This window comes from Homarus americanus, unplaced genomic scaffold (genome assembly GCF_018991925.1).
Source record: "Homarus americanus isolate GMGI-L3 unplaced genomic scaffold, GMGI_Hamer_2.0 scaffold4896, whole genome shotgun sequence".
NCBI classification, from domain to species: domain Eukaryota; kingdom Metazoa; phylum Arthropoda; class Malacostraca; order Decapoda; family Nephropidae; genus Homarus; species Homarus americanus.
Window position 1 is genome coordinate 3,529,703 of NW_024749657.1, and position 14,200 is coordinate 3,543,902.

The 14,200-nt window shown below is 36.2% G+C and overlaps 1 protein-coding gene across 4 annotated transcripts in view; it reads right to left on the bottom strand.

Moving 5' to 3' along the window:
• The window catches only part of LOC121853396 (serine/threonine-protein kinase SIK3-like), a 37,887-nt gene that overhangs the window by 16,792 nt on the left and 6,895 nt on the right, over nucleotides 1-14,200 (bottom strand). For 2 of the 4 annotated variants that reach the window (XM_042347464.1, XM_042347461.1), the window contains exons 4-16: nucleotides 14,074-14,198; nucleotides 13,807-13,930; nucleotides 12,086-12,177; nucleotides 9,819-9,959; nucleotides 8,540-8,702; nucleotides 7,109-7,242; nucleotides 6,786-6,905; nucleotides 6,549-6,590; nucleotides 5,733-5,937; nucleotides 5,201-5,316; nucleotides 4,512-4,621; nucleotides 3,760-3,899; nucleotides 2,321-2,875 (exon numbers count right to left, since the gene is read on the bottom strand). In XM_042347464.1, the coding sequence (XP_042203398.1) occupies nucleotides 2,321-2,875; nucleotides 3,760-3,899; nucleotides 4,512-4,621; nucleotides 5,201-5,316; nucleotides 5,733-5,937; nucleotides 6,549-6,590; nucleotides 6,786-6,905; nucleotides 7,109-7,242; nucleotides 8,540-8,702; nucleotides 9,819-9,959; nucleotides 12,086-12,177; nucleotides 13,807-13,930; nucleotides 14,074-14,198 (2,067 nt within the window). The remainder of the gene's footprint in view (nucleotides 1-2,320; nucleotides 2,876-3,759; nucleotides 3,900-4,511; nucleotides 4,622-5,200; nucleotides 5,317-5,732; nucleotides 5,938-6,548; nucleotides 6,591-6,785; nucleotides 6,906-7,108; nucleotides 7,243-8,539; nucleotides 8,703-9,818; nucleotides 9,960-12,085; nucleotides 12,178-13,806; nucleotides 13,931-14,073; nucleotides 14,199-14,200) is intronic. The other 2 variants (XM_042347462.1, XM_042347465.1) reach the window with 2 other exon arrangements.

The following is a 14,200-nucleotide window of genomic DNA, read 5'->3' on the forward strand; positions in this document are numbered from 1 at the left end:
TAGATGTCTCTGTGTAAGAAAATGCCAAAACCCATACATCATGATCCCCAGATTAGTTCTCATTACTGTATTAAACAAGCACTTGCTCGTTTAGCTTTAAGGGTAACTTTTTTTTAAGTATGCCAACGATTTTAGCAGAGGGAACGTGCAAGGTGTGGTCTGACCTCGTAATTTGGCGACCTCTTCCCTTCTCTTATTTAAGTGTCAACCATTATGTTTAATATATTTATTCAAGTGATCACTTGCAATTCATAAATGCATGAAGTATTTGATCACAGTTCAAACATAACTTATTGAAAATGAACAGTAAACATATGAGTAAAGAGGGTGAGTGGGTGAGCAATGAATAGTTACAAAATGTGTGCAGTTCAAAGATGGTGTAATTTACTTGAAGGTCCAACAAAGACTAAGTCCTTAGTTAAATAGAGCTGAATAAATTAAAGTAAACAGAATGTGTTGCTAAGTATAAAGTCATTTCACTTCATTATAAATGTGAAGTAACTATTTTCTCATTCTTAGGATGTGGTTGTGGTGTAGGTACTGTAGATGAAGACATTGAAGACAGTAGTTAGGAGGGGCTGGAGTAGTGGGCAGAGGATGGATTCCTATAAGGTATGCATAAAGCACAGCATTCACCTGAAGTCAAGGATCCATTCAAAATGTGGCGCTGATAAGATAGCAGCTTTTGAAAGAACTCAAGAGTATCCATTTAGGTGTCTGGATAAAGACAATACAGTACCTTGCTTATTATCACCATGCTTCATCCATAATAACCTTGCTGCTAAATGTCAGATCATCTCACATGAGCTTCTTTAACAGTTAGAGAGTTATGGGAGCATTCACAGGGTTACAGCAACATTAGCAATCATGCAATCACTCATGATCATTCAACATTCAAGGAAAGCAACTACTATATTTATAAGAACAAAGATAAACAGCACAAACTCAACCCGCCATGCACACAGCATGCAAGGTGCACTAAGATATACTGTATATGCTTGCACAAATCATATTTTTTGGTAAAGTTTAAAAGTAATTCAATTAATAAAACTAAAAATACGACCATAGTAGTAACTAGAGTCACACTGCTTAAAAGTTACACATACTCTGATAACCATGTTGTGCACGGTAGCTTCAGAAACCAGAGTAAGCTGGCCTACCTAGGATGCTTCACCACTGTATTCAAATGCCAAAGATGTAAATTGAACTAACTGTGGGCAGAGGCTACTATTCTGAACAGCCTAAACCTGTATAAGTAAAAAATTAAAGTATTATCCAAAAGTTAGTTTACCAGCAACAAATCATAATAGTGAAAGAAAAAAGAACAGAAAAAAGATAAGTAAAGTACTGTACGGGTATCCCCCCTTGGCATGCACACACACACTGGGTCTTCACTTTGAACTGAACACCGGCCAAATGAACTGACATCTGAGCCAATTCAAATTATTCTTGAACTAACATTATCATTCACCCAATACACAAAAAATAATTAATATGATTTAAATTTATGCCTAATCATATAAGAACTCACTTCATTACTCACTGTCATTTGCTTAACAGCTCAAAACACACACAAAGAACAGACTCATCCCTCACTTCTTCAGACCTACTTTCAAATTTTAACTTATACCTCAGTATAAGTGACCTAACATACTGAACTATGACCCATGAACTCACGTTGTTTAAGTACAGTATACGGTTATCATCCATTCATACAATCTTCCAATACCTTGTACTGTACACAACCATTTTTTTAAATAATTGACTTTAACCTTCAAAAGTTCATCAGGTCCAGAACTTTGTATATGTTACTTGTTATGCAGCTTTGGTTAACATTCATTCATCCCTCCTTATGATATCTTATGCACAAGACTGAGAAGGGACCAATACAAAACTAATAAGGATATATCAATGTGTCCTTTTTTACAGTGTAAGAATGTATTTATAAGAAAGATTACAAAATTAAAGAACAAGATGTAGGTGATAAGAGAAAATTTTAAATAACAAAGACAAAAGGCAGGAATATTTTTTTTAATTCAATATAAACAAAATTCTGGATAATACAGTTATTCACAGTGGGCTTTATAAGTAAACTTGTGACAAAAATAGTCAATTATTTACCTTATAGAACTGGAAGTTACCTCAGTAAAATAATTATTTGGTTTAATACAATCAAATTACAATTTACTTTAGTAGAGCCAGAAGTGAAGAAGAATCTCTTCTCAGTCACCTATGGAAACATACCACCACCACCGCCACCTGAAAGGCCACATTTGCTTCGTCCAACCACCAAAACACGGCTAAGGCCCATTATAATTACCCACTGTGGTGCATTCGGTCGCTTCTTGCGGAGCCGAAACAAGCCAGTTATTTTCCAGCACTGTGGGAAGACCCGTCTTTCTCTTTCGATCTCTGTGTTTTGGCCATGGATTGTTGTTGTTGACGATGTTGTTGTTGTTGTTATGGGGTGGAATACCTGAGACTATTCCTGGGGTTGTGGAGGGACAGGAGTGGGAAGACGAGGTGCAGGAAGTGGAAGAGGAAGTGCAGGATTGGGGCCCATAGGTTGAGGATGAGGAGGAAGACAAATTAAGGGGTGGAGAGCAACAGCTGTACCCAATATAAGGATGGTTGGAGAGGCTGTGAGGAGTAGAGGATGGAGGCCTTTTAGAGGATTGAGGATGGGGAATGCCTGATACGATGCCTGATTTGAGAGGATAGTTTGCACTCGAAGATGGAGGAATGCCCGTTGTGATGCCCGAGGGTAACGGGGGTCCCATAAACAAGGCATTATTATAAAGGTTTTGCAGGTGAGACGTCACATAGTCCCGTTTCATTCGTTCCTCAGCTTCCAAGATCAATTCTGGATTGATTACTATTAGTCAGCCGTACATGAGGTTTGTGTGCAAGTACCATTGATCAAGTTGACATGACATAATATTGAAGTAGTAATAATAAAACCAGATTAATAATATAAAAATTATTTACAACCAAAATTGATTGCAATTCATGGCATAAATTTTTTTTAAACAAAAATGTTACATTAATGGGAATACAATCAACGATTCCCCAAAAAAGCAAGATACAGTATGAGCAATTATCAAGCAAGCAAAGTTAAACGAAAACAATGGGCCAAGTCAGCAAATAATAAATGGCATCACGCAGGCATCAGAGGCAGGCAGGGGTAAGGATAAAGGAAGGTAAGAGAGAACAAACAAAATGAGTAAAATTCGAAATACAAGAGAAAAAAATTATAAAAGTAAAGTAGCTAATGATATAAATTATAAAATAAAAGACTAAAAACCAAAGTATCATGCACCTTTGACTACCAGCAGTGTACACTCCAACACATAGCAACATGCTGTCATGTGAACACACAACTACTACTAAATGAAACAAAGAAGTGCATCATAAAATTAGGGCTTGCCTCTGGTATTAATAAAAACTGTATACAGCATAAAATAATGATAAACTCTTGACACACATTAAGTAATGTGGCCCAAAATGGAACAGGTACTGGTGCCACAATATAACATTCACAACTTTAGCTTCTCATTAACAGAAAGCAAACTAAAAATTAATAAAAAAAAAAATTTAGTTATATAAAAATCTAGCTACCATCCATTCCAACCAAATAACTAAACTTAGTGCCAAAAGAAAATTGTTAGAACAGTGTCCATTATCCAAACACGACAAATTTTTAAATAAAGGCAACTGTTAGTATATGTTTGCTTATCATATAATATTGATATGCCTTACCAGGTGGTCTCTCTGTCACCATTGGCAAGCCAGTTTTTCTTGCTCTGTTAGGAGTTATCTTTCTCTGTGGCTCTTGGACGTCTTTGGGCGAAACCAGTGGTAACGTTGCTCTCTGGCTTCTTCCTCTGCCAGACATATACCTGAAGGGCAGATGGGGTAATAAACAGGGATTTCAGTGTCAAACAGCAGCAATAAAACAAAATGATTCAACTGGAATCTAGGACCAGTTTAAATTATTCTAGGAATAAGATCTTCAACTGCCAATGTAGCCTGTCCCATTTATCTACTGATCTATGATATATAAGCCATGTCCCCTAGTTCCTCAGCCTCTTCAACTTCTCACTCAACAATTAACAATATCCCAGCTAAAAAAAAAAAAGTAAAAGACTGACCCATTGTCATAACAGCTGGTTGGTTCAGTGATACTCATACACAATGAAAACTTTTAGAATATACTGTATAAACATGTCAGCATCTTGGAATCCATCTTTCTATATCTGAATAAAATCTCCTAATACTTGCTTGTATCTGTGAAATACGAACAATTTCAAAGATGTATAATTGTACAGTGTATGGGAAAGCAATGACAACTATTTCTCAACTAATTGTTTAACTTCATTCCTTTGTTCTATTTATGATAATGAACATTAATCAAGTATGAGCAGACAAATACAGAAAGAGATAGAGATAAGAATCATAACAAGGGTGGGGGAGCTGCCTTAGGTGCCCCTACGTCCTAAACTGCAACTCACTGAGCAACATCGCTGGGGTCGATCTCGTCATCTCTGTGGCCCAAAAGGTCATCATCTTGCTGAGGTAGTGGCTGAGAGTGACCCCCTAGGCAGCTGGCACCAAGACCCAGCTGAAAATATATCAAGGATGTTATAAGTACATAAATGAAGCATGTGTGTAGTTGATAATCTGATTTTTTTTTTACTTTAATGTAATGTAATTAATGTATTACCCCCCCCCAAGAGAAGAGATAAGCAGATGGAGTTAGGATGACAATAAATAGGAGGAGGATGGATAAAAAGGAAGCAGAGGTGTGTGTGTGAAAAAATCATAGCAGCAAGTGGTCTTGGGGGAGGGGTACATTAGGGCAGGGGTTCTCAAACATGGCAAAGCCAGAAATTCATGTGACATGATACATGGGATTTTTCTCTTTACTCAAAAGACTACAAATACTGTGCCAAGTTTCAAGCTATTTGGGGCTGATTTAGAAATGGCATAAGTTTAACACTAAGTTGGTTCTAAAACACTGCAAGGAAGATGATTTTTTCAAGACAAAATATCCCAAACGTTACAAAAATAAAGTATGAATTTGAAATGCAAAATGAACCCAATGAGTGGTAAAAGCACAAAATAAAATTTTGTCCACTACCATAAATTGATTCAATTACAACATTCTACAAAAGTTCAACAGCTCTGAGTGTGGTTTCACCTGTGTAATTTGTTCTTGACTGTTTGGATGACTCCAGCCTCCTTCTGGCAACTGACGCTGAAAGAACATCTGTAAGTTGGCTCCACCATCTGATGCTCGTCTTCCCAAGCCACCAGCTAGGGACAAATTAAGTTTCATGTGATAAATAGGTACTACTACTTATCTAAAGGTCTCAGTCTCCCTCTTACCACACACCTCCTTTGATCTCTCTATTTCCCTTATCCCAACATAATTCTCCCCCTAACATACTGTTCCTACTACTATCACCATCACTTATTATTGTTTCTATCACTCACCACCACCATTGCTATTTAGTAATAAAATACTGAAATAAAGAAGAGATATGACATTATCTTTCCTGAAATATACAAATGTAAATCAAATCATCTCAAGAAGAATACAACAAAGCGTTTATTAGCTAAGACAAATCTGTTTTCTCAATGTGCATCAAAACATAATGGACTTACAAAAAGAAAGAAAAAAGGCCATTTTACTCTTATCTATTAATTAAAATTATTTACTTAAAACTTACCAGCATGCATAAAAGGAGGTGGTTTGAGAAGATGTTGGTCCTTGATAGAGAAATTTTGTGGTGGAAAGTTTTTCACAAGAGGAAGATTCTGTGGCAGGTTGGTCTGGGGGAGGAGGGACATGGGAGGAGTCTGGTAGCCACTCATCACTCCCATTCCCACTGGAGCTAACAAATGAAGCTGACCTCGCATGTGGGCTTCCATCACCTGTGGACAAAGTGACAATTAACTTCAGATTCAGACAGCAAGTGTCACTAAAAACAACTATTTCATATACAGTACTGTAATTATTTCCTTGGTCCTTTGAGCCACTCTAAAATCCTTGACCCAGAGAACTAAACTGGGCAGAACTGCTTTTGCTATGCTGTGTGTAAAACCTTTTTAATCTAAAATCTTAATCAAGCATGAGATAGTAAACTCCTTTCTTTTTTGTCCTCAAGTGTATACAAATCACATGCAGCTGCAGCACATGGCAGAAGAAACAAAAAGCCATGACCACTGGATAAAAGTTGTGGATTAATTCTACACTCCATTTTCTAAAGCAAGCTAAGTATTCAGCTGAGCACTGAATAATCTGGCTTCAGTTCACCCCACAATTATAACCAGGAGAAAAAGAAATGATAATAATGTTAGAAAAAAAATCTATGTGAATCATGCTTATTCATCATCTTTGCACACAACATACATGATGACAAGATCAATGAGTAGCCATGTTAGACTCCAAACATCAGCATATGTTGTGTGTTGTAACTAGTTGAGAAATATAAGGGTAAACGTCTTTTACTTAGGATACCTACATGCTGTCCCATTTGAATTACCTTAACACCCTGCAGACGACCGCACGCTGGGCGGTATATATCCTTGTGTTCATGGTGGGGAAGAGGGAGGAGGGAGGTTATCAGACCTCACACAGTGCTAGGAATATATGACAGACGACACACAGATACTTCAACATATCATCGTGACCCTTAAAGTGTGGTACGAAAGAGAACTTGTATATGACACACCACCCATACAGTAACTTCAACCTGTGGCACTCCTCTGATGATACCTACCTCTTCGTGATGTGTGTCTCCAGGGCCAACAGTGTGTCTTCTGGAACATAGGTACTTGTCTACTGTCCGCTGATTTGGCTCATCTGTATCTGACTCTCCACTGATGTCAGTGTCACCATACTGGAAGGTAAAATCTATGTTATTTGGAAAGAGCAAACCAATATTCTAATACATCTACAGTCTACACTGCAGATTATCTCTGAACGAAACACTGCTCTTTCTATTGTGTAGTCATCATATATCACTTCTCACACATTCACCCATCTCCTCATACCCTTCCATTTCTGTTCCTCTCTTACCAAAGACCAAACATTGACTCTCACCTTCTCCAAAGAGTAAGAAGTCTGGTATGGGTCATGGAGTACGGGCAGATTTTGAGGGATGGGTGAACACGAGAACAGAGGCACAGCACGTGGGGTTTCCTCCGTGTCGGAGACTGGACTTCTGTCAACGAACCCTGAGGGAGTATAATGTGATTAATAACACAAATGTTTACCTGTACTCAATTATATGAAATCATACTAAAGACAGCCCACAGAGAACTAGTGCTCAAAATTAGGCCAAAATTATAATCAGTTCTGGACTTTAAACCTAAAAACAATGAAGATTGTGATGTATTGTAAAGATTTTTCTAAGTACTGTAGTTGTAAACTACACCTGGACCTTGGTTATACTGTATGTGATATTGCTGAACTTATATCTTGACTAATTAGACAAAACAAAAAAACAAAACAAAAACAAAAAATATAATCTTTCTAAGTACTAATTGTGGTAGTAGAAAAATGTTGCAATAGCCAAGAAAGTACAAAGGTGAAGATGAGTTTATTTTGGAAGATTCTATGGCTGGTGTCTTTTAAGAATTTAAAATTTTGAACACAAAATGCAGTAAAACTACAGGACAAAAATTATAAATGTTTTCTGGCTGTTTCCACCTTGAGTTGTGTGTAAACTTCAGCTGGTTGGAGCATAAACTAATACAAAGTGAAAATTCCAGATCACCTAAGAATAATTACTGAGGTCCAATTGTATACTACAGTATTCTATCTAGAACTACAGTATGTTCCTCCACTACAGCAGTTGAAAGGGATGCCACAACCTAACAAACTGGACCTTGCATAGCTAAGCCTGACCTAGACTAACCTACGCTAATCTATCATAGCCTACCCTGACCTAGGTTTATTGTACCCTAGTCTAACATGACCTAGCCTGACAAGGACTAACCTACTCCAGTCTAAGATAACACAGACAATCTCCACGCCTTAAAGTCCTCCACTGCAGACCCTCCAGAAACACCTCAAGACATTTCTTGAATGTCTAAACATGCCAGTTTAGTTCTTACAAAAGTGAAGCAGATAATATTTGCTTCAGATAAGTGAGAAATATTTATAGACAGATGGGTTCCTTCAGACACCATATACAAGCAGAAAAGTAAACGAAATCAAGCAAGTGAGAAAAAGGGAGCAAATGGAGACGCAATAAATAAAACTGGAAAAAATAAAATAAAATCAAGAGAAAGGACAAATGGACAATATGCAGCTACAGAAAGTGTAGCAAATGTAAAATCTGCCAAAACAAAGAACCAATAATAGATCAGCACCACCACAGTAGAACTACCATCAGTTCCCTGGGCCAGTCAGCCTATTACCCGGTGTGTGCTAATGCTTACCCTTAACTCTCATACAATATCTCTCACTTTAATTGAAGTACATGCTCAGAATTGCACCAGGGTTGAGAGAGAGGGGAGGGGTACTCACCAGTGGTAATGGATGACTTTCTGTGGTGTGTGGGTACAACTGGGAGGGCCTGTGGGTAAAGGGCGATGGAGGGTGACGATGAAGCTGATGAAGCTTCTGCCACCTGCTCTTCCAGGAGGTGGTATATGGCACTAATGTGGTCAAACTTCATCCCATGCACACACTGAGGAAGTTGTAATGTTTAGTTAGTACCACAATCTACGCAGGATTAGTTACATCATGCAACACTTAATATAATCATAAGGCAACAACATTTTCAACATTATATTGTACAAGTTTAAAGTCATACAACATATTATGAAGGAATTTGGAATGATTAACCAGTTTTATATCAGCTCAAGTATATGGCAATGCAAACTATAATTGTCATGGTGTGTTCCCCAGTTTGTGAACTATGATGATCATGGCACTCCCACACATGTTAAAATGGGTCAGTAGCCTTCAAGAGGACGAGCTGTATGCCAGTGTGTGGCCCTGACATAACACGCTCACATACAACAAGTGACACCTGGCTAGCTTTACTTGGTATCTGGGCTCATGGGTTAAGGTATGTGCAACTGCTACCTTATGATGCCCTAATGTATTTATCCATATATATTCGGGAAAAATCTTTTAACACAGAGTAGAAACTGTAAAACCCATGTGTAATCCAGACATACATGGGTGGTCGATAATGATTAAGCAAGTGTGTAGGTAATCAGCAACATATCCCTAACACACACAGGCAGCTGATGGCATGAGGCTCAGTACGTATTTAGCTACAGTACAGTATATATCAATAGTGTATGTCTCTCTCCAGCATGTAGAGCAGAGTGGCTGAACATTACTCGAAGGTACTCATTAGAATTAAGGGCACAGCACAGCTAACACATCTGACAACTCCCCAAACAGCTCTGGCTGACAACCGGAGAATATATAGTTTACATTACAATACCAAAAGCATTGTATGGTATAGTGCCTATGCAATGCACATCATAAAGCACAAATGTTGCTTCATTAGGTTTATAAAGGATTTATTATTCTGTAATTTCCTCTTTTGTTTTAGAACTTAAAAAGCAAGCAGAACAAAAACTAAAGAAAGAAGAAAGGTCTTAGTGTAAAGCACAGGCACTAAACATACTAGATTTTAAATAAAAAAAAAAAAGACAAGACATGCAACTTTTGTAGAACATCGAACGTTAAAAAAATCCATCATCTTCGTACAGCTGACGTAACTACACAAGAAAAGACTCACTGTGATCAGCACACACTCCCAACTCAGGCCACTCACGTCCCTCACCTGCAAGATCTTTTCTCTATCTAGGTCAGGTATTATGTGCATCATGTGCTCTAACACCTGTCCATTGTCAGGTGGAGGCAGATAAGACTCCTCTTTGTTGTAGTGCTGGAGGATTTCCTTAATTTTTGGCTCTATACCTTCCTGTGAGGAGAAAAATGCAACATAAAAATGATAATATTTCTAGTAATATCTACAAATACATTATCTACTCACAGAAATGGTCCATCTGTAAGTTTATGTGTATATCTTATCTTGAGTCAAAAATATAAGGTGGGGAGCCAGAAAGACTGATAATGCAGCACCACAGTGTTAAGACAGTGTTTGCAATTTGTTCACCATTCCACAAATTTTATTTTTCTATTCACTTTTCAAAACCATTTTGCCTCTAGAAAGCATATAATGTTTTAACATTTTACTTTACATTTTAAGCTTCAGTTATATCTACCTTTTCTACCATACCTAAGTGAATGTTGGTCAACTCTAAACCCTTATGATCTGTTTACCCTTCCAAGATTGAAGTACCGTATTTTTCGGCTTGGAAGACGCTGCATCGTGGAAGACGCACCCTGATTTTGGAAATTAAATAAAAAAAAAAAAAAAATTACGGGTTTTAGCCCACCTGGGCACAGGTCACTGACCCACATTGGGGCCTAGGGGGCGAAAATGTAATAATAATAATAATAATAATAATAATAATAATAATAATAATAATAATAAATACAAAAATTAAAAAAATTATCAAGAGTGAGAAACAATATACCTGTATGTATGTTGTGTTGTCAAAGTAAGAGAAACCATTGAGACCCTACAGAAAGTCAGATCATCAACCTGGGACTTGGTCTCATAGCAGCAGGGTCTACCATTAGACAATACATTATGCTTCCAATATCTTCCCAGACGGTAGTGCCTCCTTGTTTGGTACATTAGCTGCCTAATACCTACACCAGTGTAACTGTTGCTTGATATACAGCCCTTTTGGCACAAGTACACACACCTCTTTGAATATCATCACTTAGAACTGCTTAATTATCAGTCGTCATTTTCATCAATTTAAAAAAAAAATCTGTATAAGGTGAAGTCTCTAATACAGCACTCATTTTATACACCTGGTCACCTCCACATCTTAGGGGCTGTCGTGTTTACATTCTTTCTCTTGTTTTGTGGTATAACAACGACGGGAAATATTTTCCAACAGTAGAAGGTAAGCATATGTAAACATGTATATCAACGTCTATATAAAACAATAAATCTTTATTTAAAAACAAAATAAAAGTAAAAAAAACAACTCGTTTTTTGCAAAACCAGTGACTGATTGGTTCTACATAATTATAAAACCGAAGAAAATAAGTCCTCCATTGTAGCTGTATTAAAATTAATGTAGAAAAATTAATATGGTTGTTTTAAATAATGTTATTTAATGTTAATAAATGGAACAATGGAAGTAGCTAACAATTAAGGGTAAAAAAAAGTGAGGTCGTGTATGTAAGTAAGCACATTAGGGGGCAGTGAAATTTTGCTCAAAGCATGGTAATTTTCGAGGTATATTTTTGTCATAAAAAGTGCGTCTTTTAAGCCGAAAAATACGGTAACTGGTTTTTCACTAAATAATTAGGCAAAGGTCCACATAAGATTTGAGAAGTTGGGATCAAGCAGTGATTGATTAATGTACATAGTAATATCTCCGTTACCAGGAAATCTCTCATTCCCGGAAGAGCTCTGCACCAATTATAATTATTCCGGCTAACGGAGATATCACTGTACTTGTAAATGTTAAACAATTGGTACAAAGTTTAGCAATTAAATGATAATAAAGTGCATATGACTTTTTGAAATTAAAATTATTGGATTTATACTTTTCTCTTGAGTACAATTAAATACTGTAAATCAGTACTCTCACAGTAACAATATGACTTGAACCAGTGTCAGCTAAATTGGTCAATTCAGGCAACAACCAGTTGTTCACAATGAAAATCCTGTATATAATCTCAACATTCCTATTTCTTAAATCTCACATGAATCACTTTAATGCTTGTATGAGACAGTGCCCAGTTTACATCACTCACTGCAACACAATTTCCATTCTTCATGAGCTTCATAATCCATGCACTGTACAGTACTTTGTAAATTTTAACCTTCAACAAACAAATTGGTGAATATAGCAACTATTCTATAACTTTCATCAGATTGCATAATTCTAATCAGAGAGAATTTAGAAATTACAATTACCTGTACTTAATAATTTTCAAATTTACAAAGCAGACACTTACCATTGCTATCCATCTATGTTGCATTATCCGTTCTATACTTATTCTCTTTTCGGGGTCTACTTGTAGCATCTTTCTAATTAAATTATCACAATCTGTAAGAAAGGAAAATGAAAGACTTGTATATAAGATGTTTCCTCAACTGAACCTTACTCCACTAACCATTCCTCATCAACTTAATTAACCATGCAAAACATAACCAGTCTCCAGTGCTAAAACACACACTTCACCCATCTGTAGAGAAGCATCACATGCAGCTTTCCATAGTGATCCTATTTACCCTAGTAATAATTATATACATATAAACATTTCATCCACATCTCCAGTTTCTTTGCAGCAACTTCTGGAAGTACTATTAACCTCAGGCCTGAAAGACCCCAAAGGCTCATGCTAAATTTGGCTGAGAACTCCTGAAAACAGCACATGTGGGGAATGTATCCACAACAACCCTGCACTTTACAGTAGATCTCTCAAGTACACAATATCCCATGAGGATATTTCAGGGAGAGCAGGAGAAATGGGTGTGGAGGAGAAGGGTTGTAAGTACATGCTAATTTAAGTTCAGCCTCACCAAAACTGTAGAGGGATGGTTTTAGTGACACACACACACACACATATATACATATACATATATATATATATATATATATATATATATATATATATATATATATATATATATATATATATATATATATATATATATATATATATATATATATATATATATATATATATATATATATATATATATATATATATATATATATATATATATATATATATATATATATATATATATATATATATATATATATATATATATATATATATATATATATATATATATATATATATATATATATATATATATATATATATATATATCAAGCCATGCAGCAACATCCTACAGCCACTCTCCAGAGCCGTACTTGTGCATGGCAAGTCTGGTTGAATATCACCAAAAAATTGCACATGTACTGATCACCAACCCACCAGTGTAGTGTACATGAAGCACAAACCCCTTAGGACACTATCTATGCCTACATTTTAAATCATTAGCATCAATATAAAAAACTTGGGCCTCATGTTGAAACACCCAACCTCTATAAACTCTTAAGAAAACTTTGCTTCTACCCTAAAATTCTAATACTGTAATTCATATCTTGAACATTGTCTTATAAGCTATGCAACACAGGAAATTCTTTCACCATAAAACTATGAGAAAAACAGACACCCAATATAACATTTTGCCAATTTTGTAATCTTAACTTTTACCAATCTTTTATTTATTGAAGACAACTTCTTCAATAACATGAAAGCCACTTTAACATGTAAGAATCATTTGGCAAAATTTATGCAACTTACAGTTCTGTTTCTTGTGAGAGCATACTGTTTTTAGGGTAATCATTTATGGATACACTGTATTTCTAAACTGAAGCAAACATGTATACTGACTCAAAAGTGTATGTATGATTATTTAATAAAGAGTGAGATACAGTATAAGAAATTCTGAAGCCTGTGCTCCCAAATATTCTGCAGCCTATTATCTAGCACCTTAAAAACTAAAAAAAAAAAATCTAATTCAGAATTTTATAAATCCTTTAAAGCAAGACTACCCATCCCTCTACTAAGGCTAAAAACCTTTCTCATCAATTTCCTTCATGACCTCCACAGATTAATTTATGGAAAATTCTTTCTATACAAAACAGACACCATCTCACCTGAGGACATGAAGTATGGTATTCTAAATTTGCCAGCTACCACAATGGATCTCAACGTCTGCATGGTTTTGGCATCGAAAGGCAAGTATCCACACACCAACACAAACAATATGACTCCTAAACTCTGAAAGACCACAAAAAATTTAAACATGAGTTGTGTACAAATGTAAAAGGCCCTGAGAAGATTTCATGTGGCCAGAGATCAAGAGGCATACAATGTACAGTTTATCTACATTTATATCATCAAACAAACTGGACACATCTTACCCAAACATCAGCTTTAGGTCCATCATATTCTTTACCCTCAAAGAGCTCTGGGGCAGCGTAAGGAGGAGAGCCACACCACGTTGATAAGAGGACTCCTGGTGTGTAGAAGTTACTGAAACCAAAATCT